We start from the raw sequence: 11,865 nt of genomic DNA on the forward strand, positions 1-11,865 counted from the left end.
CACAGCTGGGAAAGGGGGTGGTGTTTGTGCCTGCAGCCCTGTCTGTGTTACCACAGTGGCACCATATTATCTTACACATAACTTAACTTTACTGTTCTGTCCTGAGGGTAAATTGCTGACTTTCATTTGTGGATGATGTATATGATGTATATGATGATGTATATGATCCACAAATAAAAAGTGCAGAAAAAAATACAGAACATTTATGTTTTATTTATCTCCATCATCCGGAATCTTACTTAAAATGAGACTATTGTACACCAACTGTTAATGCACAAAATGCTGAACGCTGCAGCACCTCTATTACCCTTAGGCCTAGTGGTGCTCACGTTTTGCCATTTGACCAGTCTCTGTCTTATTTGTGTCCATAAACTAGATAATATAATAGCAGGGATTGGCTTCAGGTCCCCCAGCCACCAGCAGTAACCATAGGTCTACATTTACTGTAGCTGCAGGTGCTGCTCTGCCTCACGTTAGATCTGATGAGTGAAGCTGTGCATATGGTGTAAATATGATGTTGAACCATCATGAACTAATGTCTACAATCAGAATCATAACAAATACAGCACAGGCAGCTGCATGACACTGGCTGCTTTCTGCACAGAGATTCACGTATCAGAGGTAACACAATAGCCCAGGAAAAAAAAAAAACATCTCACCACCATGATGTTCAGCATGATCCTTATTGGGGGGTTACGTAGCTTATAAATCACATCGAGCAGCTCCGCGTCACAGTAGCTACTTGAGCTCAGACACACACCTTTGTGGGTCACTCACACTTTGACCTGTTGACGATACTGATCCCAGTAGCTCCAGAAACTATTTTGGTTTTCCTTTGCATCCTCCAGCTGACCATTCTAATGTGATGTTCCACAAAGGTATGTGGGAACGGGGTGTTCTCTACTGAGCTGCTATGAATAACTTTAAAGCACAATTTGACTAATGCAGTTATTAGGCACCAGGCAAAAAGATAGAAAAGCTTGGAATAACATGACATGATTTTTACACATCTTCTGGTTGTGAAAGGATTTTTCGTTTTCTTTTCCTCTGCCCACCCCCGTGTCCGACAGTATGTAGGGAGGTGCAGATGGAGCAAGTGTCCCGGGAGCTGTGGAGAAGAATCTGGAGTGAAGACAAAGACATTACTCAACCTGCATCACTATCTCAGGTATCAACTCTTCTGGCCTGGTTTGACTTAAAATGTTTAAGAATCATAATTTAGCTTTATCACGCCTCTTTTTTTAGGCAGCGGTGAAAGCAGGACTGTCTGACAGTGACATTAAGGAACTGCTGGAGCTGTCCGACACAGATGAAATTAAAGACAAGCTGAGAAACACAACACAGGCTGCACTTGACTACAGGGTCAGTGGTCCTTCAGTTCTCTTGGATTCAGGCAAGAGTGACAAGACATTAAAGTTTAACGACCAAAATATCTCCTGTTGCCATTACACAGGGATGTGGCTTGCCCATGATGGTGTGTCATGTAAACGGCAAGAAAGAGATGTTTTTTGGAGCTGACAGATTTGAGCTCATGGCCGACAGCATTGGTGAGAAAACTACTGCTATGACAACACTGATAAACACCCACACACAATGTAAAAGTGTAGTTTTAGACTAGAGGCATGCAGTGGATACTTTTATTCATACAGATAAAAACAGAATTTCATTAGCGATTACATCTGAAGCTTTCTGAGATTCATTTTATTCTCTGCTTTAGGAGAGAAGTGGCTCGGACCTCAACCTCAGAGATGAGCTGCCAAGATGTGGGATGACAGCCGTCTTCAGACGCTGTTGTGGTGATCACACATGCTTGAATTTGAACATCTAAATGAAGTTTAGCTGCGTAAAACTATTATTAAAGGTCCTATGCTGAATTTAAAATGTGGCAAGAACATTGGTATAATGTAAGTAAAATACATCTGTGAAAAACACACTACGTACTATATTTGTACTGTAACACAACCTGTCAGGAGTCAGAAAGACCGTCCCAGCTGCTGGTGTTTGTGTCTGCAGCCGTGTCTGCGTTTTAGTTGTTAAGAGATCAGATGCACCTGCAGCTACAGTAAATGTAATGTCCAAGCTCTGCCCTTTGAAAGGAGTAGCAATAAATGTACAGTATGTTGAAGCATGGCATCATCTTTGTGTTTACATTTACATTTTACATTTAGATATTTGGCTTTTATCCAAAGTGACTTACAAGTTACTAATTCATGAATGAATTCCATTCATCGCTAATGATTTCTTTATCAAGATACCTATGTGGAGAGGTGCACAAAATGCTGCATGCTGCAGCACCTCTATTACCTCTAGGCCCCTTCCCCTGGTGACACTCACGTTTTGCTCTATCTTATTAGTTATTTTTCTTATTTGATAGTTTTTTTATATGTTTTTTTTTTTTAATTAGATAATATAATAGGCCTACATCACTCTGCAGCGTATATGCTACTGTACCCTGCTTTAGCTGATCGTTTAGTGGACTATAACACTGTGAAGTTTAGTTTTAGAGGCACAGCTGCTCTCCTCATTTGCCTAGTCCTGAATTTGCCTTTGAGCAGGGATCAGCTCCAGCACCCCCTGCCACCAGCAGTAGCCACACACTGTAAAGTGATTATTGTCAAATTACCAGTAACTTACTGGCAGCAATTATTTACTAGTTGCTGTATTTCAATGCACGGTAAAACAAAGTACAGTAGTTTTTAGCATGCTGTAAGGTAAATTACAGTACTGTAGTGTCCTTTTTTTACCATGCTAAAATGCAGTATTATACTGTTATTTGTGAGTATACTGAATAATAAGGTACAGTACAATATTTCTACTGAAATATTACTGCAATTTATTTTACAGTTCTACTGTAAAGTCTATAGTGCATACTACTGTATCTATAAAAATATAACTGTTATTTAGTTGTCAATATAAAATATGCAAAAACAATCAAATAACTGCACATATGCATTTTATTATGTTTCATAATAATGATGATAAAAATATCACATTGATAGAACAGATAACATACTATCACAGTGGAAGTGACACAGCAAAATTAACAATATCTTTTACAACATTCAGCTAACATGAAATAATATGATATCCAAACAGGATCTTTAAGATAGCCTTTTGAACAGAAATACAAAAACATTTGCATAGATTAAAACATAGATTTCCTATTGATGGCAGAATTAAAAAGGTGAAGGTGTAGGCAGCATTGGGAGCAGGGAAACAATACCTGTCGTGTAAAAAGATAAAAAATTTACAAATAAATAAATTGAGGCAAACTCAATACCCTAATACACACAGCTACAGACATGATCCTGTGACACATACCACAAATGACCATATTTCGGTAAAAGTTACCAATTAATTCGACAGAGACTGACGATGTGAAGAGCTACATCTAGCGATATACTTATGTTATACAATTAAATCGACAGATTAAGTGTTTAAACACTAACATTAATTACTCACCAGATACACAGGAGCAGCACATCGGCCCACCACAGAGACACAGGAGGACTCGGCACTGATTCTGAAAAACTGCTGCACAATATTTGTTTAAATGGAAAAAACATCCCACTATCTTTAGCAAGCGCTTTTTATTTGGAAATCACAGGGACAATTTCGGAGATTCAATGTTAAAACTTACCTTAAGACAATTAAGCCCCTAAATGAAGGACACGATGATGTTTTTACTCTATCTATGGTTACAGTAATATTTTCCCAGAATGCATTGGAAGGTGTACACTGTATAATTAGTGTACAGTATGAAACTGATGAAGACACAGTAATAATACTTTGATAACAGCTCATCTACAGTAATATACTGCACACATCTTATGTAGTACAGCACTGTTCCGATGACAGCATTAATACTATAATAAATAAATAGTTTACAGTATAGGTCTACATTTACTGTAGCTGCAGGTGCTGCTCTGCCTCACGTTAGATCTGATGGGTGAAGCTGTGGATATGGTGTAAATATGATGTTGAACCATCATGAACTAATGTCTGCATGACACTGGCTGCTCTCTGCACTAAGATCGTCCAGTATCAGAGGTAACACAATAGAAATAATAAAAAAAAAACATCTCACCACCATGATCTTCAGGATGATCCTTATTGGGGGGTTACGTAGCTTATAAATCACATCGAGCAGCTCCGCCTCACAGTACTTGAGCTCAGACACACACCTTTGTGGGTCACTCACACTTTGACCTGTTGACGATACTGATCCCTCAGACCCGAAGATGACTCCTGAGAAAGTGATCGAGCTGTTCTGCGAGGTATTGTCTCTTTCGGGCATGTTTAGAAATGAAGCTTTAAACAGATCATGTGTGGTTACAGATTATGTGCCAGAAACGTGTGGAGCATAGATCTCAAAGAGCAACCGGGAATCGAACCACTGACCTTTTGCTTCGTAGCCTACTGTTATTGTTTATATGCTGTTTACAGCACTTTCTGCAAAACCATATAAGTTGAAATGCATGATCAGTGAACTGATGCGCTCCAGAAACTATTTTGGTTTTCCTTTGCATCCTCCAGCTGACCATTCTAATGTGATGTTCCACAAAGGTATGTGGGAACGGGGTGTTCTCTACTGAGCTGCTATGAATAGCTTTAAAGTAGCCTACATTTTCACTAGTGCAGTTTGTAAATTACCTCCATACACTGCACAGTCAACACGTAACATGTTTAAGGTTTTGCTTTTAGGTAAATTTAATTTGACTTTTTTTACTACCTGTTAAAAACGGAAGTTTATTTTGAAAGGGCTGCTGATGTCTGCAGAAAACGGGAAAACTGATGATAATGAAAATATAAAAAACTAAAATTAGAAAGGAAAGATTAGCTCACAGAGATGAAGGACAGGCGGTTTTTGGTTGTTCAGCTCCCGTTGAAGTGGAAACAAGGTTGGTAAACGTCCTTGTTTGCATTTGTAAAGAAATCTAACTTTATTGTACTACGTTAGAAAAATGTGTTTTTATTAAGCTTTTTGTGATTCATCTACGGTTTGACATGTTTTTAAATTTTTGCACGTTATTTGATTCTGTAATTGATTCATGAATGACGTCGATTCATCACTAATGATTTTTTATAAAGATACCTTCATGCAGAGAGTCAGGAAAAGACAGAGACGTCATTGAGGAGTTCTGCAAAGTTATTAAGCACCAGGCAAAAAGATAGAAAAGCTTGGAATAACAGGAAATAATTTAACACATCTACCGACTGAGGTGGCTTTTGCATATTAAGAAGCTTTTACTTTGGTTTCATGTCGAGCTGAGTGCATGAGAGATGAATAAAGATTATTAGTAAAAGCTGCTTTTCTTCTGCTAAACAGTTGACAGACAAGCAATCAGCCATGTTTGATATATTTTTCAATTCAATTCAATTCAATTTTATTTGTATAGCGCCAATTTACAACAGAAGTTATCTCAAGGCACTTTACAGTGTAAGGTTTAAGACCTTACAGAAAATATTTATACAAAAAATTATAGAGAAAACCCAACAATCCCATTTGAGCAAGCTTTAGGCAACAGTGGAGAGGAAAAACTCCCTTTAGAGGAAGAAACCTCCAGCAGAACCAGGCTCATAGTGGGCGGCCATCTGCCTTGACCGGTTGGGGTGAGTGGAAAGAGAAGAGAGAAAAGAACAGTAGGCAATAAAGACAACAACAAGCATCAAGAACATTGGGCAGATGAACTGGATTCTGGAGATGTACAGCTCCAGGCCGAGGATACCTGCAGAAAAGTACAGAGAGAGGGAGACAGAGAGGAGGAAACACAACTAAAAGAGAGAGAAGACACAAAGTTAATGACATGCAATGGTGGCATTTGCATTGATACAGGAGAAAGGAGAGAGGAGAGGAGCTCAGTTTATCAGTAGAGGTCCCCCAGCAGAATAACCTATATCAGCATAACTAAGAGATGGTTCAGAGTCACCTGATCCATCTCTAACTATAAGCTTTATAAAAAAGGAAAGTTTTAAGTCTAGTCTTAGGAAAGGCACAACTACTTTTCCAAGTAGTTGTGCCAAATATTTGATAGTTGTAGCTCCACAAATGTCAAATCTTGATGCTTTAGTTTATCTTTTGTGTCACTAAACTCTCTGCATTTTGGCTGTACATTAAATCTAGCCCTTCATAACACTTCGTTACTGTTATTGATATTATTAGAAATTAACCAGTTTGCAAGTGTCAGGTCATCTTCTTTTCTGTGATCTTATCCCAGGCTCCTTGTTTGCAATGCGATTTGAGAGGGAGAAGGGTGGAGACAAGCAGGTGGAGCAGGTGTACCAGGAGCTGTGGAGAAGAATCTGGAGTGAAGACAAAGACATTACTCAACCTGCATCACTATCTGAGGTATCAACCTATCTGGCCTGCTGTAGGCAGACACCTCCAGGTTATGTTCTATCATTTATTTTCCTCCACAGCAGTTCAACAGTGCAACAAGTGCAACATCCAGTAACCAGAGTCTACAAACGATGCATGGATGTGAGTTTGTGATTATATATAAGTGTGTGTGGTTACCTGGAATTTGAAACAACATAACATAAATAAATAAACACAAAGGTCACAATGGCTTTTGATAATAAAAGAAAAACTAAACCTAGCTCATTTACATGTGAGATAACATTATACCATTTACCACTACACCACAAATGTAATAACCCATGTTACATCTCCACACGGTCACAAGAGGGAGCTCAGACTCAGACTTTCTAGTGCAGATAGTCATTATAGAGGGTGACTTTAATATCCAAGTATATGTCTCAACACTGCATTTAATTCACTATTAGACTCCATTGACTTTACTCAAAATGTCAATAAACCCACTCACTGTTTTAATCACACCCCCAGTGTTAAAATTGATCATTTAATAGTTTTTACCCAAAACCTTCTTTTATCTAAACATTTTTTTAACAACGTTTGAATTTACTATACTGAACTTGACTTCACCTATGAAAACATTTGACCACACTAGATGTTTATCTAAAAACGCTGTTGACAAATCTAAGGGACTGGTTCGATATTATATTTTAGAGCAATGCACCAACACAGAGGAGGGCAATCAAAATAATCTTATTGCAGCACAAGTCGACTATCTTGTTGATAATACTGCAGCCTCACTCCGAAGAGTACTCAATACTATTGCCCCTCTGAAAAAGAAGGTAGTGAATCACAGGACACTAGCTCCACAGTACAGTTTACAAATCGTATCTTAAAGCAGACATTGTGTAAGGTTATATTGTTTGGTCCTAAAAGACCTCAGAGAAGTGTCTCATCATATTGCTACCCTAGATACCCTGGACATAACATGGACTTCAAGTAACACTGTGAGGGGTTATCTTTGACCTGGATATCTCCTTTACATCATACATAAAATAAATCTCTTCAACTGCCCTCTTTAACCTGATGACTATTGCTAAAATTAGGAGCATCCTATCTCAAGGTGAAAAACTAGTCCATGCATTTGTTACATCCAGACTGGACTATTGTAATTCACTATTAATATTCCCAATAACTCTTAAAAAAGCCTCCAGTTAATCCAAAAGGCTGCAGCCAGAGTTTTGACTGGAATCAGAGAGATCATATTTCTCCTAGTTAGCTTCTCTCCATTAGCTCCCTGTAAAATCCCTGAGTTTGTTATATAACATATAAAGCTCTTAATCATTTCTTTAGCACTCCATCATTTCTTAAAGACGTTATAGTTTCATATTTTCCAAGCAGACCACTTCATTTTTAGAGTGCAAGTCTATTTGTGGTCCCCAGAGTTTCCATATGTAGAAAATGAAGCTGAGCCTTTAGCTATCAAGCTCCTCTCCTGCTGCAGCTCCCAGTTCAGATTCAGGAGGCAGACACCTTCTCTACATTTGAGACCATACTTAAAACTTTACATTTTTATGCAGCTTATAGTTTGAGTTGCTGGGGGACATCTACTAACACACTAAGTTCCTCTTCCCTCTCCTCTCCTCTATCCATTCAAACGTCATTAACTCTGTCTATTCTCTCTCCTGTAGTTGTGCTTCCTCCTCTCTCTCTCTCTCTCTCTCTCTCTCTCTCTCTCTCTTTCTCTCTCTCCCCTTTTTTTTCAGGTATCCCTGTCATCAAACAGTAAATCTTCAGTGTGCAGTTACTGGCCCCACTGACCTTCCCAAGTGTACTTGTTTTTGTTGCATGGTGTTCTCTCTCCCCTTTTCACTCCACGACCCAACCGGTCTTGGCACATGGCCGCCCACCCTGAGCTGGCCCTTCTGGAGGTTTCTTTCTTTTCCTCTCCAATGTTGCCTAATGCTTGCTCAAGTCACTTGTTGGGTTTTCTAAACAATTCTGTACACAGTTATATTTTGTAAAGGTTGCGATTTGACGCTATGCGAATACAATTTAATTGAACTGAATTAAATTAACTTAAATACAACACAGTTACAACAGAGGACTGCTTCAAAGCATTTTACATGACATCGAGTTCCTCTGACTGTTGTTGCGCTTATTTAGTTAATATTTCCTCAAACCTTCATATTCTACAAAGACATATCATCGCTATTTCCACGGAGATGCATTAAGCGGAGATACTGTGCGCGCTCCTGCGTCTGAGTCACTTCTTGGCGCGACACCTGGTTTTAAAAAGACTAACAAACAGGGAAGTATGCCAACATCGGTAATGGTAATTAATAGTAATAATTCAACTTTCTGGGGGAGTGCCGTGTGCTTGAGCACCAATATAACCGGTCTAAAATTAAGTAAATGTACAACAAACTACATATTTAAGACCTACAGTGACCTGATCAAGGTGCCTTTCACTCAGATGATAGGGGCTCCAGCTGTTACATTTAGTAGCTGCTAATAATAGATGTGTGGAGAGGATATGGTATTAATATTATGTTACAAATTGAACATATATGTGCAACTAGCGTCACCCCAGCTGTAATTCACACCCCATCTGCACGACAGGGGCTCTCTCAGAATAAAGTTGCGTAAATGTATGGCGAACTTCTGCAAAGGTCTTTCGAGGTAAAGCAAAAAAATAAAAAATAAAAAAGCTCAGGACATAAATCAGTGTGACATAGACGTATACATATAGGACGCTCCGTATTAGGGAGTTCTGTAATATAAATAACACAAAGCGGCCAAGTACTTAAACTGAGCCACACTTTGTGTTGTTGCCTATTCTGAGCTATTCACGTAACTTTAATGTTCATTCAAGAGATAGTTTGAACGTTACTGATCCCAGATACCAAAACCAGATGTCGCTGGCTTCGAAGAACTGATATAAATTAGAGCAGACAGCTGTGCGCCAGGTTTGTTGAACTCTGACATTTCACTAGCTCCTACAGTAGCAGTGAAATTGCAAACAGTTGCACTCCGCTTTCTAGGTTATTTAGACATTTTTTAATTAGGTTTAAAGTGCCACTGATCCCTCAGACCCGAAGATGACTTCTAGGAAAGTGGTGGAGTTGTTCTACGATGTGGTGTCTCCGTACGCCTGGGTTGGCTTTGAGGTTTGTGTCTTTAAAAAAAAAAAAAAAAATTAAATGCACAATTGCAAGCATGTTTCAAAATGAAGCTTTAAACAGATCATTTGTGGTTACAGATTATGTGCCGCTACAGAAACGTGTGGAACATAGATCTCAAACTGCGTCCTGCTTTGCTGGGTGCCATCATCCAAGGAGCAGGTAAATAAAGACGCACTATTTAGTGCCAATTCCACTATTATTACTGTCAATATTCATATACAGATTACTTCTGTTTATAACAGAAAACAAGCCCCCTGTTGTGGTTCCAAAAAAATTTAAGTACATAACCACGGAACTGATGCGCTCCAGAGATTATTTTGGTGTTCCTTTGCATCCTCCGTCGGATGCCTTCAAGGTCATGTTCCAAAAAGGTATGTAGGAAACCGATGCGCTGTACAGAAATGCTGGCGTCAGTGAATATCTTTAAAGTCCATTTTGACTAGTGTTGCTACAGTTAATTACTTAATTGATTTTATGTAAGTAAACTGATGGCTGTTTGGCTGAAACCTCATGTAAATGTGATCTAGCCTCGCATAAGGCAGTAATAGGCCTACTACTACTATTCTTTCTGAGCAAGTTTCAGTCTCATCTCCTTTTTCTTTTTGGTCTTATCACAGGCTCCTTGTCTGCAATGCGATTTGTAGTAGCAGTGCAAGAGAGGGAGAATGGTGGAGACAAGCAGGTGGAGCAGGTGTCCCGGGAGCTGTGGAGAAGAATCTGGAGTGAAGACAAAGACATTACTCAACCTGCATCTCTATCTGAGGTATCAACTTATCTGGTCTGGTTGGATTTAAAATGTTTAAGTATCATAATTCAGCTTTATCACGCCTCTTTTTTCAGGCAGCGGTGAAAGCAGGACTGTCTGACAGCGACATTAAGGAACTGCTGGAGCTGTCCGACACAGATGAAATTAAAGACAAGCTGAAAAACACAACACAGGCTGCACTTGACTACGGGGTCAGTTGTCCTTCAGTTCTCTTTGTAAATTCAGGCAAGAGTCATTACAATGTAATGAACAAAATGTCTCCTGTTGCCTTTCCCCAGGCGTTTGGCTTGCCCATGATGGTGTGTCATGTAAACGGCAAGCAGGATATGTTTTTTGGATCTGACAGATTTGAGGTCATGGCTCATTGTATTGGTGAGAAAACTACTGCTATGTAACACACAATGTTAAAGTGACCATATAAAGATAAAAAATACACATGACATAGTTTTGATTGTGCTGTTGTTACAGATAAAAATGTTATAACACAATCTAATTAGCGACTCAGTCAGTCAAATAACAACTCATTTTATTCTCTGCTTCAGGAGAGAAGTGGCTCGGACCTCAACCTGTGAAAGCAGCTGCCAGTATGTGAGATGTGGCGCTCACACATTCTTCTTTCTTATTGAAACCTTGTTGATGATGACTGATGTGTTTGATTTTCTGTTATACTTTAAAACCGTATTTTTAATGCCGTGCCTAATGAAATGAAACTGTAGATTTCCAATGCATCATAATAATATATGAAGAGTGAAACATATCGTTGTAGTACTAATTATGTGCCAATTAAAAATAAAAAAGTTGATCAATTCCTGGTAGACTTTTATTTGGAAACACAAAGTGAACAAAGGAATGGGATTGTTTAGACTACGAATGAATAAATAAAAAGTAGCATTTATATTTAGTTGGGGGTGGAGTGTGTGGAGCAAATCGTGATGATTACTAAAGTGAGAGTATACATTAAGCTGTATAAAAGTATAATGCCATCTGAAAAGTTCTTTTTTTAGATTGTGGAATCCAGAGCGAGCCAACAAACTTCACCGATGTCTGTGCAAAGGTCTATGTGGCGCATTGTCACCGTGCGTAAAAACAGCCTGAAAGCCTGAGAGATACGGGTGACGTGTAAACAGTCACTTTACCGACCTTGGCATCTGTCTGAATTGACCGTCTCAAATATAACTAGACATATCGCATGTTGTCTACGACATCTAGGAATGAATAAATACACTCTATAGTTAGTCAGAAAAAACTACCTCAACAGTAAAATATATAAGTTCAACTGTGTAAACCTTTAATAAGAATTAAAGGTCATGTGCAAAATAAAAAAATTTGAAATAATACTGCCATGATGACGTAAGAGAAATGCATCTGTAAATAAACATGAAGTAGGCTACTACATGTTGGTACTGTAACACAGCTGGACAGGGACCGAACGGTCAGCAAATGCAACTAAAAGAGCACAAATGTAGTTTATTTATCTATAAAATTATCCAATAAGAAAAAAAAACAGTTAATAACATTAGCTGTTGAATAATCCTTATTATAATCACATTATAGATAGAAATATATAATCGCAATACAATCAAATGTTCCTTTCTGAA

General features: G+C 38.6%; 2 protein-coding genes across 2 annotated transcripts; both read left to right on the top strand.

The window, feature by feature from the left end:
- The first annotated feature begins 784 nt into the window (after window positions 1-784).
- LOC113169328 (glutathione S-transferase kappa 1-like) lies at window positions 785-2,118 on the top strand. The gene is made up of 5 exons (XM_026370658.1): window positions 785-878; window positions 1,071-1,168; window positions 1,246-1,362; window positions 1,454-1,547; window positions 1,718-2,118. The coding sequence occupies exons 1-5, from the start codon at window positions 866-868 to the stop codon at window positions 1,750-1,752; spliced, it is 357 nt and encodes a 118-aa protein (XP_026226443.1). The 5' UTR covers window positions 785-865; the 3' UTR covers window positions 1,753-2,118.
- Window positions 2,119-9,412: 7,294 nt separating this feature from the next.
- Window positions 9,413-11,032, top strand: LOC113169317 (glutathione S-transferase kappa 1-like). Its single transcript, XM_026370643.1, has 7 exons — window positions 9,413-9,486; window positions 9,579-9,660; window positions 9,744-9,872; window positions 10,119-10,264; window positions 10,342-10,458; window positions 10,546-10,639; window positions 10,810-11,032. The coding sequence occupies exons 1-7, from the start codon at window positions 9,418-9,420 to the stop codon at window positions 10,857-10,859; spliced, it is 687 nt and encodes a 228-aa protein (XP_026226428.1). The 5' UTR covers window positions 9,413-9,417; the 3' UTR covers window positions 10,860-11,032.
- The last annotated feature ends 833 nt before the right edge of the window (window positions 11,033-11,865 follow it).

The sequence above is a fragment of the Anabas testudineus genome, chromosome 16, assembly GCF_900324465.2.
Source record: "Anabas testudineus chromosome 16, fAnaTes1.2, whole genome shotgun sequence".
Lineage (NCBI taxonomy): Eukaryota > Metazoa > Chordata > Actinopteri > Anabantiformes > Anabantidae > Anabas > Anabas testudineus.